Source organism: Mustela lutreola, chromosome 17, assembly GCF_030435805.1.
Source record: "Mustela lutreola isolate mMusLut2 chromosome 17, mMusLut2.pri, whole genome shotgun sequence".
NCBI classification, from domain to species: Eukaryota; Metazoa; Chordata; class Mammalia; order Carnivora; family Mustelidae; genus Mustela; species Mustela lutreola.
The window spans coordinates 22990418-23007787 of record NC_081306.1 but is presented as its reverse complement, the minus strand read 5'-3'; the positions used below and the strand labels follow the sequence as shown (position 1 = coordinate 23007787).

At 59.2% G+C, this 17370-nt stretch overlaps 1 protein-coding gene across 3 annotated transcripts in view; it reads right to left on the bottom strand.

Annotated features, from left to right (window-relative positions):
• Positions 1 to 17370, bottom strand: part of LMF1 (lipase maturation factor 1) — a 93466-nt gene that overhangs the window by 31997 nt on the left and 44099 nt on the right. For all 3 annotated transcript variants that reach the window (XM_059155472.1, XM_059155470.1, XM_059155471.1), the window contains exon 4: positions 13298 to 13446. In XM_059155472.1, coding sequence (XP_059011455.1) covers positions 13298 to 13446 — 149 coding nt within the window. The remainder of the gene's footprint in view (positions 1 to 13297; positions 13447 to 17370) is intronic.

The following is a 17370-nucleotide window of genomic DNA, read 5'->3' as shown; positions in this document are numbered from 1 at the left end:
GGGCAGGCCTGGCCGTCTGGGACGCCACTTGGGCTTCCCGCCATCCCTCTCCTCTGGGGGCTGCGCAGGCGTGTGGGGGCCTCTACGTCTTGAGTGTACGTGAGGGTGAGGGTCACGAGCTGTTGCTCTGCACTGGGGTCACAGGACCGCTTGGGCTCCTCTCGGGACCGAGCCATCCCACTGCGCCCCACGCCTTCAGTCTCCTGCCGTGGCAGGTGCTGCCGGCATTCTCCCGGCCCGGGGACAGCGGTGCAGGAGCCGCCCCGGGGTCCAGGGTGCAGGGTGGAGTCAGCACGGCCGGTAGGTGCCGGGAAAACAGTGTTGTGTATGTGGGGGTGACTCACGGTGTCGTCTCCTCCCACCCCGGCCCGTGAGGGGCTGCCTGCAGCAGCTGGGAGCACTGCAGGCGCTCAGGAGCCATGAGGCCTCGCTGCCCATCTAGGCCCAGGCTGTTCGGAGGCAGACAGCAGCTGAGGTACCGAGCGTGCGGCCATGAGTGGGGTCTGCAGCTGAGGCCAGAGGTCACAGCGCTGCCGTGACCGAGCGGGGGTGTGGTCCGGCCTCCCGGGCCCTCGCTCTGCTGTCTGCATGAACGTGATGAGGCAGGTTGGAGGACGTGCTCTCCTCTCAGAGCGGGGATCCCGGGACAGGATGGCAAGGACCCGGTGACAGCCACGCAGGGCTCGCCTTCATGGGGGCATGTGACACTTACTCCATTATGTTTGACGCAGTTTTACTGGAGGAAGGGAGTCCGAGGGAGAGTCCTGACTTCTACCCATGGTCAGAAGCTCGAGGTGGCTGGCAGCACCTCTCTTGTCCCCTCAGTGCCAGTCGGGACCCAGACCCTCAGGAGGGGGGGCACCCGGACACAGAACTGCTTCCTAGAGAGCTCCAGATTACTCACCTCCCAAGGAAAGAGCCGACGCAGGTGCAGCCTGGGGGGTTTCCTCGCCACAGCCCCTTCTCCCTCTCACAGAAGTGGGGCGAGTCTCCCAAGGGGTACGGCTTGGAAACCGAGGGAGCAACTGCTTCGGTGCGGAGCAGACACGGGCCCATGTTCCACGTGCACCCGGAAACACTGTCCTGCTGCCAGCCAGCGTTGGAGCCTCGAGGGGCCCTGGCACAAATGGGCTGGGCTAAAGAGAGGAGTGCGCCACCTGCCCCGGAGCCCACGCCCCACATTCGGCGTCTGCTGGGCATTGGTGGTCTCTGGGCTGGGGTCCCCCAGGGCTGGGGCTGCCTTTGCCAGCAAGTCCTGTGTGGGAGAAGAAGACCCACGACACGCTCTGAATGACGGGCTCAGTGACCACATGAAACAGAACACCCATCGTGAATGTCCCGTGCTTCCTGACAACCGCATAGTCAGGTCACCTGTGCAGGATGCAGCCACTCCTCCCGCAAACGTTCTTGGGGACCCCTTCCCAGGCGTGCCCAGGCCCTGCTGGGCGGGAGGCAGCTGCAGCCAGCACCAGCTCTGCCTGTCCCCAGACGTCCACACACAGCCTCTTACGAATGCACCCCCAGCACCACCATTTACACTGTGTCGCTGGACCCATGGTTGTCCCGAGGTGTGCCTGTCGTGAACAGACGTGCGGTGTGTGCCCGCCCCCATGTAGACGCAGGCTCTCCGTTCTGCCGGCAAACCCGCAGGAGTGCAAGGCTGGCTTGCAGGGGGGCTGGCCGACCGCTCTCCCTGAGGCTGCATCCCATCCCCGAGCCAGCATCGTGCCCCACGAGGCGCCCGCCCATGGGATGTGCTGGTCCCAGCCTAGACTCCTCCGGTGTCCGTCCTCCATGTGTGCTTAAGCCTGGTGCCCGCCCTTCTCCTGCGGTGTGTTCCAGATGTCAGTTTTTGGTTGGGTCTGTGCACTCTTTGCCTCTCTTCTCAATGCTGTGTTTTGATCAGAGAAATGTTAGTATCAATGAAGTATGTTTAGCAACATTTTGTTTTCTCATAGTTACTGTATTCTGTGTTCTGTCAGAGTCTTCACCTACCCCAAGGTAAGTGCAGGTGCATTCTCTTCGGGAACCTTTATTTCCTGGCATCTGTGTTTGTCAGCCAAGCCCTGGCCTGTGACCTCACGCCTCGGCTGGCCACGACCGACTTGCTGTGTGGGCTGCTGCCGCAAGGCGCTCCCCCGAGCCTTTTAGAACTTGGTAGAGCTGCTTTTGCACTTCCATCCAGTCCATCTCGTACGAGAGTTGGTGCAATGGAACCACACCCAAGCGTCCTTGCTTGCAGACTCACCATCTCCCCTCGGCTCTGTCGGCAAAAACGGGCTTTCCTTTTTCCATGGACTTGAACTGGGACCCTTGGCTGAGTGTCCACTGGCAGGAGAGACGTGGTCCATTTCTCTAGCTTAGGTCAGTGCCACACTTAAGTTTTACGTGAAGCTGTGAAACCAGGAAGTATGTCTCCCAGCTTTGTTCTTTTCCAAAATTCTGTTTTCCCGTGTATGCTTGACCGTCGGCATATTAACTTCTCCAGAAAGCCTGCTGGCACTGTGACAGGAACGGCCTGGAATCTGCACACGCGTGTGGACACAACACATGGCGGTGACAGTGTCTTCCTGCCTGTGAGGCCAGGTGCACGTCCTGGCGTCGGCCGCCCACGCACCTCAGACAGCTGCAGACAGGCTGCCTTGCGGCCCTGGTGGTGCTTGTGGCAGCTGGAGATGGTACTTCCCGGATCTTCTCTTGGAATGATCCCTTCATGGCGCACCAAGTACGGCCGGGCTTCACGCTGACCATGTGTCCTGCGCCTTGCCAAGTTCACGCACTCATTTCACGAGCTGGTTTTCAGATGCCACCAGGCTTTCTGCTTCTCTGATCACGTGTGTAAACAACAGTGTCATTACTTTTCTTCCAAGCTTTATGCGTTGTCTTTCTTTCTCCTATTTTCCTGCACCATGACTTCTAACAACGCTGACTGTGGGCAAGGACAGACAGTGGCCTGGTCTGCTGCCGTGAGTGCTCCTATCCCCAGCAGCCAGGACGGGCTGGCCGGGCTTTCAGATGTGTCCGGAGGATGGCCCCCCAGCTATCACGGTGAGGCGTCGAACTGTGGTGCGCACCTGTCTTGGGCTTCTGTTACCGGAGTGAGCTGCACTCACTGATTTTCAAACGTTAAACCAGCCTTGCATTCCCGAGATAGACCACGCCTTTCTTGGGTGCTGGATTTGATTTGCTGGTGTTTTGCTAAGGGTTTCTGCGCTTTGCTCCTGGGGGAGGAGGATGCCGGTCTCTTCCTGCTCTGTAATGACCGCCACGAGTCTGGTTTCACAGTCACGAAACGACCTGGCAAGTGTTCCAGCACAGTCTGGGTAGGAGTACGACCGTTTCCTCCTCCAGCGTCTGGTAGATTCTGCTCGCGAAGCCGTCTGGCCCACACTTCTCTCTCTGGAAGGAGTTCTGATTACAGATTCAATGTATTTAATAGGCACGGAGCGGTTTAGGTTTCCTGTTTCCTCCTCGGTTTTGGGAAGTGCATGTGTGACGGGACGTGTCCATTTCATCTAGGCTGTCGGGCTGCAGACAGTGCCCTCTCGCAGCAGGGGCCTCAGACGCACCCGCCTGTGGGCTGAGGACAGCACCTTCTCTTGGGGCTGTGGCCACAGCCCAACCGGGGCTCCTGCTTCTGCCGAATACTGACCTGAAAAATGCAGGTGCACAGTCCTCGCTCTTTTCCTCCTCTGGTGGTTGCAGGACAGTCTACACACGTGGAGCAGTGGGAGGGCCCCACGGTGGGCGCTGCAGCCGGCGCCAGCACACAGCTGTGAGCACAAGCAGAACAGGCGCTTTGCGGTCACCCCGTGACGGAGCCGCACAGAGAACACACTGGCATCTCTTCCTGGCAGGCCACCCAGGGCTCCACACGTATGGGACGGGGAGGCTCACGCCTTGTCAGCTTCCGGCAGGTGTCTGGGGGCTCCGGCACGGGCCCCTGCCTCCCACCATCGCACTCTCCATTCACTGAATATGCAGGTGACCTGCTCAGCCACCGCAGAATGCGCAGCTCCTGAACCAAATGGCTTACTTCAGCAGTGACTTGGTCATTAAGAATTCAGGATATTCATTTTTTTGGAGAGGTGGAGGGGCAAAGAGGGACAGAGGGGGGAGAGAGAATCTCCAGCAGACTCCCTGCGGAGCATGAGCCTGATGCAGGGCTCGAGCTCATACCAAGACCATGGGCTGAGCCGCAACCAAGAGTCGGACACTAAACTGACAGTGCGCCCCAGGCGCTCCAAGGGTACCATTTCTTGGCTAATGTGAAGCAAGAGTAAAAAGGACGCACAGTCAGGAGAAGCGCGACACGCCGTTCCGGAAGAACCGCAGAGAGAGCAGAAACACGGAAGCCGCGCGGACCAACGGAGCCCAAGCCCACAGAGGCTGCTGCGCCCCCACAAGGGCGATCTCATGGTGCCCTGACTGTCCTTATCTGCCCGCGCTGAGGTGTGCTGCAGCGCTCCTCCCCTGCCCCGGCCTGATCCGCACACGCTCCTCCTCCTCGTGGGCCAGCGAGCCCCCTGCATGGTTCTCACGGGACGAGTTGTCAAGCGCCTGCCTATGGCCGCAAACCAAGACCAGGTGCACAGCCAGACAGGCACTGAGCGGAAGGCGGGCCATGAAGAAGATGGTCTTGGCTGTCCAGACAGAAACCAATTCCTGCCTCCCCTCGCTGCCGTCCTGCTCGCTTGCCAGGGCTCCAGCAATGGAGGGCTCAGCCCTTGGCACAGCAAGGGGCCAGGACAGCCGTGGCTCTGAAGCCACGTGGAAGCCTGCGGCCTGGTCTGACTCGGGGCACGGAGGCACCAGATGCAAAGCACTCGGGCTTCGGATGCTGGCTGCGCACGTGACCGCTTGCCCCGGCTGAAACCGGCCAGTCTCAATGAGGCTACAAACACGGAGGCGTTTCTGTCTTGACAAAAGCAGAGATTTGAGAACAAAGTGAAAACCTTTTTAAAGCATAATTAAGGGCAAACTATTACCTTAAATACAGTGAGTCAGACACCCACGCTCTTTGCCATTTTCTGCAAATGAAAAAGATTCTCCACACTAATATGGTTGAAATCTATGCAGCTAAAAGAGAAAACTGAGCTGAAACAGGCAAGAAAGGTTCCAGAGCTTTTCCAGAGATGCACCTGGGACGTGTCTGCCCCATTCCAGCGGGAGGGCACAGGGGAACCCGCGGAGTGGACCTGTGCCATGGCTCCAAGGGAGGGGGCCTGGGGGTGGTCTGTACCACACGGCCGCTCCCGGCTCAGCAGCGTGAAGGAGCCCCGCTCCCTGGAGAAGCCCCCAGCAGGTCAGCTCGCAGCCACATGGAGGGAGCTGCCGGAGTGTAGCTCGTCAACAGGAGCGGAGGGTTTGGGGCATCGTGGAACCTCCCTGTTGGTGGCGCTAAGGACAGGAGACAAAGCAGGGTGTCCCACCCCACACGGCCCATGCCTGCAGTTGTGCCCAGAGTTGGCCAGGAAGCCGGTCCTGTGGTACTGTCTCAAGCTGAAGCTTCCAGCTGAGCTGGTGGTCCTATAGGAGTGCAGGGCACACGATTCTCTCTGGCACTCAGCAGAGGCATGGCAAGGAGAAACTGCCGCGTTGTCTGTCTCTAGCCCTGCCCGCAAACACAGAGATCTCTGCTCAACATGGGGGCCCGCCGCCATCTCCCCCGCTGCTTCCCCCACCGCTGTTCACCTCGTTAAGTTTCAAAAAATGATTTGTCCTACCAGGAAGCCTGCAGCTCCCCTACCCCATCAGCACAGGAGACACTCTGAGTGTCCGCCCCCCCCCCCCCCCAGGAGTCCCCCCGCCAAATCCTGGAGAAGTGTAACATCTTCTAACAAAACAGAAACATTTCTCAGAACATTGGCTATGGCCACGTGCTGGCCCTGCTGTTCTGGAAGGCCCTGCACAAGGACCTGGACAGTGTGTCTGACTTCTCTCCCCCAGCACGCCACCTGCGAGATGGCGTGGTCCTCTGTGTTCCATTCTGGGGAGTCAGCAAGGTTGGTCCTCATGCTTCCGCTCACGGGCCAAGCTTGGTTTCTAGCTCCTGGTGCCGGGGGAGGCTATAGGCAGCGCATTTCCGGCTCCCCTGGCTCCGTCCCCCTGGGGTGGGAACACAACAGCGAAGAGGAGGCCAACTTTGTAGGTAATGGCCTAGCTGCTCCCACCCACTCGAGTTGTCCTCCCCAGTCTGCAGGCTGAAGCCTCAGCCCCCCGTGTGGCCATATTTAGACTGAGGAAAGAGCTAAGTGTCAGAGAGGCCGGAGGCTGGGATCCCGGCCTGACAGGATAGGCACACACAGTAGAGACACGGGGGCTTGCCCCTTGGCCAGCAGAAGACGCAGCAGAGAGCGGCCGTCCATGAGCCAGGAAGCATCCCCACTGGGCACGGAAGTCCCCAGAACGTTGGTCTTCAGCTGCCAGCCTCCAGAGGCATGAGGAAGTCTGGGCTGTTGAAGCCGCTCAGCCGGTGGTAGTTGGGGCGGCCCTAGCTGGAATGCTTGCCATCTGTCTGTCCAGTTCTTCCTGCGGTGGCCAGTGAGGCTGAGTGGGGTTTCAGGTGCTGGCAGCGACCATCTACGGGTCTTGGTAAACTACCTGATAAAACCGTCCCCTTTTTCTGCCGAGTGATCCTTGTTACTGGGTTTTATGCATTCTTCACTGACCCACCACACGCTCTCCTGGTCTGCCACTGGCATCCGCCAGGAGCAGAGGGTTTTTATCCCAACGGAGTCCCACTCACCTGTTTTTGTCTTTTATGCTAACGTCCTCCGTGTTCTAAGAAACCTGGGCCCGTTGCAAACTGCAGACACACCCTGTTACCCTCAGGACGTGTGACTTCAGGGTACTGCTCTCAGCGCCTCTCCGATGTGTGCCTCTCCGATGTGTGCCTGTGCGCGGCTCGCTGGCCCTCTGCAGAGAACCACACCCCCCGGCACCTGGGTGAAGACGCCGGTCTTTCTTGGTCTGGGGGACTCCTCCTTTGGCAAAAAGTGTGTGCCGGTGATTTCCGTGTGGGACTATTTTCAGACACATGGACTGTCCCCAGGTCAGCCGTCTGTCCTCATGCCCTCACTGCCCATGGTCAGTCTTGCTGACCATGACCTCTGGGAAGTCCTGAAACCAGGGACAAATCTCTGACAACTTATTCAAGATTTTCTGGCTATTCTTGGCCTGTGGCATTTCCATCCAAATCTGAGTCAGTTCACCAACCTTTTTTTTTTTAATTAAAAAAAAATTTTTTTTTAAAGATTTTATTTATTTGACAAAGATCACAAGTAGAGAGAGAGATGGGGCACAGAGAGAGAAGGGGAAACAGGCTCCCTGCTGAGCAGAGAGCCCAATCTGGGGCTCGATCCCAGGACCCTGAGATCATGACCTGAGCTGAAGGCAGAGGCTTAACCCACTGAGCCACCCAGGTGCCCCTGTTCACCAACTTCTAAAACGAAGATCCTTCTAGGGTTACATCTGGGCTGCAGGAAATCTATGGATGGGTTTGGGGACAGCTGTGGGGGGCTGTGACAATTCTGGGAACTTTTTTTTTTTTTTTAAGTTTGTATTTATTTGAGGGGGAGAGAGAGAGAGAAAGCCGAGAGGGGAGGTCAGAGGGGAAGCAGACTCCCCACAGAGCAGGGAGCCCAATGTAGAATTCGATTCCAGGACTCCAGGATCATGACCTGAACCGAAGGCAGACGCTTCACCGATGAAGCCCGCCAGGCGCCCAGTTCTGGGACTCTGACTTGCACATGCGTGTCTGTCTGTTGAAGCCTGTCATTTCTCTCAGCAACGTCTAGTGGCTTTTGGGGTACGGAGCATCAGACTTGTTAAAATTTCCCGATTTTGGATGTTATTAATGATGTAGTTAAAATTTTGTTTAAAAGAACACTCAGGGGATGCCTGGGTGGCTCAGTGGGTTAAGCCGCTGCCTTCGGCTCAGGTCATGATCTTAGGGTCCTGGGATCGAGTCCTGCATCGGGCTCTCTGCTCGGCGGGGAGCCTGCTTCCCTCTCTCTCTCTCTCTGCCTGCCTCTCCATCTACTTGTGATTTCTCTCTGTCAAATAAATAAAAAATAAAAATCTTTAAAAAACAAACAAACAAACACTCAGTATGTTTATTTAATATATTCATCACAAGGGATAAACCACAGACTCAATTTAGGAAACAGGAACAAAACAGAAGTGACACCACAGATCACAGAGTCATAGACAGAAGCGAAGGAAGGGAGAGATGACCACAGGAGAGAGTAAGAAGCACCAGGAGAGGCTCCCAGGTTAGGTGCCAGCCGGGGGCCTGTGTTCGGCGCCATCTTTGTAGAGACTTCTTGAAGGCTCTGGCTTGTCCCAGAGCTCGGCAGCGTGTGTCTTCAAAGGGCCTTCAATGTTGCCTTCTCCTTGCAGGCTCTGGACGGAGAGCGGGTTGGTCCTGACGTCACCGACAGCAGACCCCTCGTCTGTCAGGATGTCCAGGCAGATGTGACCCCGGGTGTTGGTGCTGGGGTGTCGGCAGGGTGCACGGCAGGGGGACCGCTGGGGAGCTCCGGGGAGAACTGACGCCTCAGATCTTCATTTACTTTGCAGGCTGCACGGTGGTCCCCATTTGAAAAGGTCTGATTCAGGGAAGGCAGAAATCGCCTTGTCGCCAGACACCATGGGGGCCACTGCTCCTTCTGTAGCCTCTTGTGCCCAGGGCCCTGGGCAGCATTCCCGCTGGGCCCAGATCCTCTGCAGCAGCAATGGCAATGGCAGCAGCCAGGTCGCAGTTCCGGAAAGCCTCCCGGGTGGTGTGGGCCGGGAGACAGGACCTCGGGTGAGCACGACTGCAACTGCCTAACGTTTCATTTCCTGAGAGCGTCTGCCCGCGTGGGGAGAGCACTGACTTCTGCGCAGGGTCTGTGGCTCCTGCCCTGGTGACTGCGTAGTTCCCCCCGAGGAGCTCGTGACCCTCCACATGCGTGGTCTCCTTTCCCGTGAGGACAGGTGCTTCTTCCCATGTTCGGAGCTTTTGTTACGTTCTCTCGCTTTTCTGCAGAAGCCACTCTCTCCATCCTGATGCCAAGCAGATGTGACGATGGTGCGTGCTCTGTGTCTCGTGGCAGGAGAGTGCAAGCCCCCGGCAGGGACGGGGTCGACATTGTGTCGTGTCAGCCTGAAGAAACCGCCTGTTCCTCATGAGCTGGAGGATGTTTCATGACCTCTGGGGTTAACAAATGTCCTCCCTCCATTGGCTGAGATGACCTCCCCGCATCCGGTCACTGGCTGAACCACAGCGGTGCGTTCCCGCCCGCCCAGTCCTGCGTCCCGGGAAAGGCCGCTCGGTGCCCACGCCTCACGCCATTCTAGCGCTGCAGGCTCCGTTTGCTAACGGGTCAAAACGTTGTTGGTGCTCCTGAAGATTAGCGCTCCGGAATGTTCTTTTCTTGAAACGCCCTTGCCCTCCGTGTTTCACACACCTGAGCTGGGAAGGCTTTCCTCTCCGCTCTCTGGATGCATGGCGCTGAGTTTACACACTTCCTGCCGTAAATGTTGAGAGAATGCGTTGGCGAGGGCTTCTGGGCCCGTAGTTACGCAGTTGGAAAGGTGCGCTGTTCCTGACATTTCGCAGAGTTTTTGTTTCTTCTGTCTGTTGGTAATTCACGTCTGAGAGAGCGGAGTGTCTTCTCGGACTGTCCCCTCCATACACGACAAGTATGTAAGCTGTTTACCTTTTACTTCGAGAACACCCCAGCGCCCGGGAAAGCTGTGTACACGGCACGGAGGCCCTGCGCACCTGTCACGTTCATTTCACGCCAGAACCTCCCCACGCTGCCCGATGTTACCAGTTCCCCCCAGAAGTCCTCCCCTGTGCCAGGGCCATCCAGCACGCAGGCTGAGTGGCTGTGCTCCCCGGGCGGAGCCATGCCCTGCACTCCATGACCTCAGCCCTGCAGAGTGCTGGGGAGTAACTCTGAAGACTGTCCTCCGGTCAGGGTTTGCACGGCCTTGGGTTCTCCTGGTCAGATCAGAGCTGGGCACTGTCGCAGGTCTCCAACAGCAACGGGCCGTGTTCTCCTTGGGGCTCCTTCTGTGCCCAGCGCCCTCCTTCCTGTACCTTGCCCCCAAAGTCCAGCAGGACGTGAGGCGGAGCAGAGCCAACGGGCGCCGGCTGTTTCCCCCAGCCCCACTGTCTGCTGTCCGGTGTGATACGGGCCGCACAACACCCTGGGTCATCTCCAGCTGTGTAGGGAGAGCCGGGCAGCCCACTGCCACCGCTCCTCCACGGCCCCACGCGGCATGAACACGTGGGAGCCCTGAGAAGGGGAGGTTGTGCCGCCCAACCGTGGGAGGCCTGAGCTCTCAGCACAGCGGAAGCGCTGCGGATGACACCGTCACCGCAGCCTCCGTGTCCAAGGCTCCAGATCGGCACAGGCCAGGGCCCGGGGCTCCCAGCTGCAGGCAGCCCCGTCCTTGGCGGCCTCCACACCCTGTCACTTCCTAAGCAGCAGGCGCTGTGCAGGCTGCCGCTCTCCCGTCCCATGCATTCTCTGCTTCTGTTCCCACAAAGGAAGACAAGCACCCAGTGCGCCGACAGAAGCACGAACGGCTCCTCTTCCCAGTAACTCCTGCGCAGCTGGGGTTAGCCGTCAGTCACGATGCCATGGAAGGTGCTTGGGGGTGCCGGCAGGCCCCGTGGGGGCCACTCCCCTCCCGGTATCACAAGCCCTGCGCCCAGCATCCTGACAGCTCCGCCGCCCCGTGCCCCGCGCCCCGACCCTGGCTGTGCTCCCATGGGGCCCTTGGCTTCCCGCCCCCCACCTGATGAAACTGCTGCCCCAGGCAGGTCCCCCGCGGCGAAGGAAACTGCGCACGCTATCATCTTTAGTATATGTGCTGCCGAACCGAGCACCATGCTGTCATCTTTAAAGGCAGCTGAGTAGAAAATCAAGATGAGGTGGGAGATGTGCACGGAGCCTCAGCCCACTACTAACTGTGTCCTACGAGACGCAGCCGGGAACTTCTCAGTGGCGGAAAAGGAACAGTGAAAAGGAGGCTGGCCGTCCTGGTAGTGACGTGGACATGGAGTCTGGAGAACGCACCTTTCGTGGCTCCACAGGGCTGCTCCCAGCACCTGCAGCCGCGCACGCCTGCCCGGGGCTGAGCACCTCCCGGCTACACCATAGCCAGACGCATGCTCCTGTGGCTTCCCGCACGGGCACCCAGGTCCCAGGCAGAGCACCCCGCTTCTGTACTCTGGCCGCTCTCGAGAGCCCCGGGTGCGGCATCAGCAGACCACAGGCGGCCGCCACACCAGCACGAAGCTGCTTTGGCATCCTGGAGGGTGTCAGAAACACGTAAGCACAGGCTCCTGGTGGTCCCATAAGCAGTCGGGGCCCTCTGTGCCCACAGACACCTGTGCTGCTCAGGAACCACCCATCGCCAGCAAGAGCGGGCCCTGCTCAGCATTTGAGGGCGATGCGGCAGTAAGACAGACTCCTGCTGGCCACGCAGACCTGGGGAGCGAGGGCATCCGATGACTGGCAGCCCCAGAGGGGTGTACGGCCGCTGGGCGGAGCAGAGGGGAGGTGGACACACTCCCACGTACAAAGCGTCTGTCGAGGGCAACCACAGAATCCCCTGGGAGTGCACCACACCACGCTCACTAAGTACACAGTGGGGGAGAAGGCAGCTCCTTGGAGAACTGGCTGGACATGCCTGAGTCAGAGACAGGACACACGGACCCTGCCCCGGACTGAGTGAGAGGCTGCCTACTGGGGATGCAGGGCACACAGCCAGTGTCAGTTGCGGGGGACGGGGTGGGGGGACTGTGGGCCATCTGGACTGCAGGGGACACGGGCGGGGGGGCTGCTGTTTCGGGCACGGTAGAAGCAGGCTGTCTGTGGGTTCATGCTGGCCCCCGGTCCCGGCCCCTGGGGAGACTTCAAGCAAACAGGTACTTCCCGGACCTGAATGACAAGGTGTCCGGTACGAAAGAAGTTAGTGTTGTAGGATAAAAACCCAGATCTCGTTACCAAAGGAGAGAAGTGCTAGAGCAAGTGAACACAATTTGCCAGGCTCCGTGCCTCGTCAGTTGGGGGTCAGAAGGAAACATGTCACTCCTGATTCTACGGTTCAGAGAGCGTTTCTGGAAATGGGAAAGGTGACGGGAGGCAGACGCGTGCACCTACAAAGGCCCTGAGGAAGTTGGTGGCAGGGACGTCCAGGCCCGGGGCCTGGTGAGAGGGTGTGAGCCGAGACTCCGCAGCAGGCAGCCATGGCCATGCGCCGAGCAGCCACAGCGGGTGGACAGTGCTGCCCACTCGCCTGGCCTGTGGGAGACACTCCCTGGAAAGCGACGTGTCTGCAGATGGCACTCAGCAGGCGCAGACAGGAGGAAGCCGGCGTGGCTGCTTTGGGGTGACACGGGGACTGTGAGCCTTGCTATTAGGAGCTCATCAGACACGTATGTAGTCAGGACCAGGGGCCCCAACATGAAGCCAAGAAGCCGGGCCAGCTGAGACGAAAGTGTACTAGCATCCCGTTCGATCGCGTGCATGAGACACGAAAGCTTGCTATCTGCAGCCTCTGCAGGGGGGACTTTCGCAGGACGTCCCAAAAGAAAACGGTGACCCATAAAACACTGGCCACTATCACTTAGCCTCCAAATGTCCGGTCCTAAGAGCACCACCACGTGAACAATAAGAGGCAGACGAGTACGTGGTCAGAGCCGTCACACCGTAGTGGCCAACCCACGGGCCCAGTCTCAGGAGGCTTACGATAGCTCCTTGAGAGTGTTTGTAAAACCCCCACGTTGGAAGCTCACAGGGCACCCCTTCCAAGCCCGGCCCCTGCCCTCTCCAGAAGCTTTACACTCTCGCTCGAGAACGTGGCTTTGCTACCCACCACTCTGGGTCTGGTCGACCTCTTCGTTCCCTAAGGCAACAGGACCAAGAACCACGGCACCGAGGGACACGAATCCTCTAGCACGTCTCGCTTTGTCCCTGTCCTTACTGGCTTAAACCAGTCCCAGGAACCAGCAGGAGGGCTGGTGGGGAGAGGGGCAGCTGCCAGGGGACTCTTCTGTGAGTCTCCCTTGTGCAGCGGGTTCAGGGTTGGGACACGTTCACAGAGAGTGCTCATGCAAAGGGCCGGGGGCATCTCAAGGGCTCACGGTAGGCCAGAGAGCACGGAGAGCAGCCAGAGAACATGGAGAGCGGCAGGAGGGGCCCAGCAGGCACCGCCCAGCCAAGAGGGTGGTGAGGGATGGCTCCTTTGCGACGCATTCCCCCGAAACATAGTAAATGAGAGTTCTACTTACTGCTCCAAGCATGATTCTGAAAATCAGCCATCGAAAGCCCCACAGCACAATCTGGGATGGGGGGGTCCCTGTGGGCAGTCGAGACAGACTCCAAAGAGGGCACAGGAAGATCCCCAGGAATCCTGTTTCTAGAAGCTGGGACTCCCATCCTGCAACGAGGACAGGAAGAACACAAAGGGCCATGTTAGCACCAGCCATTCTCCAGAGCAGCAAGTCACCAAACTCAATTGAACTTACATGGTCCCCAAACCAAACAGGTGGTGTGACGATGTGTAGGGCCAGACATCCTGATGGGAGGGTCTGCCCGGTCTGCACTAGGGTGGGGGAAGCCAGAGGGAGACACAGGTCCGGCATCAGGGGCCCCAGCTCCACTTCGGGATGCAAGGGTGCGAGCCGGAAGCTGCCGAGAAACGCAGCAAGCAGTGTACACGGCGGTGGCAGCAGCTCCACGTTCTCACAAGAATGCCCAGAGCTGGGACCTGAAGCAGATCTCAGGCTGCCGTCCCTTGGCCTTTCTGTGTGCTGCCCATGCCCCTTAGGAGCTCACTTTGCTCAAAAACCTTGTGCAGCATGAAAGCTACTTTACACAAGGTCCGTGCGCTACGGTCCCATTCACAGAACGCTCAAGAATGAGCGGAACTGATACAGGAGAAACGGACACCTAGCCTCCAGGGTGACACTGGCGGGGGTGAGGGGCAGGGGGTGCCTGGGCCAAGACTCATCAGAGACAGCTGAATGTGTATTTCACTGTAAATTTCTTCCTGCAACAAAACAAAACAGCCAACAGACAAACTTAACTGAGTTCTGAACCTGAGTTTTACGGCTGGACAGACAGCTCTTGGGGTCTGCAACTCGGGTTGACATGCACAGAAGGTTACAGCGTGGGACAGGTTGACGTTTGCAGAGTGGACGCCCAGTGTGGCCCTGGTGGTGGGTTTACGGGTCTCACCGCACCCCCTCTTTGAAACTCTGCAGTTTGACACTTTTCATAACAAAGTGGGGGACCTGCTTACTCTCATGTCTTCGGGAATTTCTGAAGTCCCAGTTCCAAACCCGCTCCTCTGCAGGAGAGGACGGTTTGCTGTGAGGCAGTGCCCGGTACCTGTGCTGGGGACTCTGGAGCTGCCAGCATGCACCCTGCACCCATCCAGAGGGGCTTCCAGAAGCAGGCAGAAGCCTGAGCAGTGCGGAGGAGGGGGCGCCTTCAGGAGCTGGGACGTGAGGTGGGGGCTGTGTCCAGGAAGGGGCACTCATGCCCCGTTCTGTGGAGACCCAGTGAGTGGCGTCCACCAGCCGTGACTAAGTGCTGGGAGACCTGACTCCTGTCCGAACTCCAAGAGGAAAAAGGCAGGAAGCCTCAGCACTTAGTCTGTTTTGGGGATTCCGGACACAGAGCACCCGGGGTCAAGGTTCCCTTCTCGTTCACGTCGCTGGAAGAGTTTGCTTTACAACTTGCTTCAAACTCCCTTTCTTGTCTCAAGCAGAAGAAATAGACTTTGTTCCTTGTGACAGTTTCTCCAGTCTTGTGTTGAGAGAGGGCTGTCGTCAACCTCGGGCTCGCTTCACGTGGACTGTTTCCCAAGCCATGTCCCTACTGCCCCGGGGATGCCACAGAAGGCGGAAGTGACCGGGCGCTGCGGCTGCTTCCCAGGGGGCGCTTCTGCTCGTGGAGAGACCTCTGAGGCCTGCTGCCCGCTCCGGGCCCTCCGCCCACGCGCCGAGAGTGCGAGGGAGCCGGGAGGCCCCGTGGCACGGAGCAGCGGTTTGGGGCAGTGGCCCAGCGAGTAGGCAGGTGCGGGGCCTTCTGGGCAGAACCTGGCAAGCCACAGAGACGGGCAGGTGGGGCGTCCGCCCAGAACCCCATGGTCACGGGCACGTTTGCTCGGCCCCCAGTACAAGGCTGGTGCTGCCCACACTCACAGGAAAGCCCTGGCAGACTCAGAGCCGCTGGCGCGGGTGCAGAGCGTTCCCCAGAGCACAGGCCCGCCTTCTCTAATTGCCGCCGCACTTCACACAGATGTGCCGAGCGGAATTTTAACACGTTGTTTGAATGACACCAGTCAAAGTGATGTGCAAATGGCGGAGCCCAGAGACCCACTCAAGTGCCGGCAAGCGGGTGATGGGGCGGGCGAGGGATACACAGCCACCTCGGGGACTCACGTGGACTGGCAGGGGTCAGCCACCCTCCTGCTTCCTGTGAACCTGCTGGAACCTTCCTTACCCTGCTGGCGAGTTCGGGGACAGTGGAGACACCTAAGGCCCTCGCCAACCCCTCCCAGCCGGCTGGAGCCACCAGGTCACTGGCTGCTGGCTCCTGGGCCATGAGCACTCGCCGACACCGCTGGGATGGAAAATGTCGCTGGCAGAGCCCCCTGCTCCTGCAGATCCTGTCAAGGCCAAGCAGACTGGGTTGCGGCACAAGGAGCAGCACTGTTCTCACCCAGTGTGGTGGGCAGGCGTCCCCAGAACCAGATGCCTGGACGGCTGGCTTCCCACAGCCCCGTGGCCAGGTGCAGAGGACGGCCAGCCCATGCTTGCTGGGGCCCCACAACACACGGCTCCCTGCCGCAAGCGCTGAACGCCACCCGCAGACTCCACGGCGGCCTCACCGCAGCTTCAAGTCCTTCGGGGAGGGCGCCTGCGCCTCCTCCACCTGTACTCAGACCCTTTTCCGGACAGGAGACTGCAGACTGGCTCCTGCACTGCTATGCCAATGCCCACTTATGGGGCTCAGTCGGCTGGGCGGCGTCTGACTCAACTTGGGCTCACGTTACGAGCTCAGGTCGTGGGGTGGAGCCGGCACAGAGTCCGTTTGGGATTCTGTTTCTTCTGCTGCACCCCCCACAACTCTCTTTTTCTCTCTCTCACAAATAAATAAAATCTTTAAGAAAAACATTTCGCTTCCATGGTGACCCTAGAAGGCTCCGACACCTCGGGTGTCTCTCAGGGGTGCTGCCGATGTGTGGTCCCACACGGCTTTGGGGGGATGGCTAGTTGACGTCCTCTAGGAAGCCACAAAGCCTGAGGTCCAGGGAGCTGCCTGTTTCTGGAATGGCCACTTCCAGAAACCTACTGGCTTATTTGCAATAGTGTAGACAAGCGGTGAATAGGCCACATTTGGGAAGCTTCCACGTGAACTGGCGGGGGAAGTCCTCCAGCTCAGAGAAATGGGGTCAGCACTCTTGACCCTGACACTTGGACAGTGACTACCGGAGCATCTGTCAGCCGGCAGGCAGCTCCCAAGCTATGTTAGCTCTTTGGCCATGTCACCAGATAGGCAGTGGGACCAGGGCTGGACCACACTCAAGAGAGGCTGCAGGGTCAACCCCCCGGTGCTGCTGCTGGGACCATGAACCCCGATGTAGCTCTGCCCAGAGCTTGGGGCCAACCACCACTGTTCACATCCTTCAGGTCAGAGGGCAGCCACAGCCCTGAGCCCTGCAGTCAGTGGGCAGCTTGTGGGGCCGGGGCCGGTGGGCACTGCTCTCTTGGCTGGTGCCACCGAGCTAGCATTTCACACTGGTGGGGCACACGCCCTTGTCTGCCAGGCCACTGCGGGGAGCCTGAGGAAAGACCCCAGGGCACGTGCTGAACGCGGACCCTCAGCACATGCAGAAGCACAGGGGTTCAGTCTGTGGCCCCGCGTCCCGTGCCTCTGGCTCACCTCAGGGACCTGCTCTCGAAATAAAACCAGCATACCAGTGGCACCGAGCTTTCTGCCCTACTTGGGGACATGTGGAGAGTGAAGGTGCTCTTCTGTTAAACACCCAGAGAACCCAGCACCCACAGGCCCAACCTGTGCCTGCAGACCTGGGAGCAGCCGAAGGCATGGCGCCTTGAGGCCAACGGCACGGGGGTGGGGGACCCTGGCTGCCTCTCCGGGTCTTGCCTGCTCGTGGTGGGAAGCAGACGTGCTCTGGCTGGTGAGGGGCTTGTGGGGCCAGGGCAGTTCAGAGGCCTGCACCAGGCCTCTGAGGAGGTCATCCGGAGTTGAGGTCCCATGAGGCACAAGCGCAGCTGCTTCTGAGCCTGGAGAAAGACCTGGTCGAGGTGCAAACTGCAGACAGCCGCTG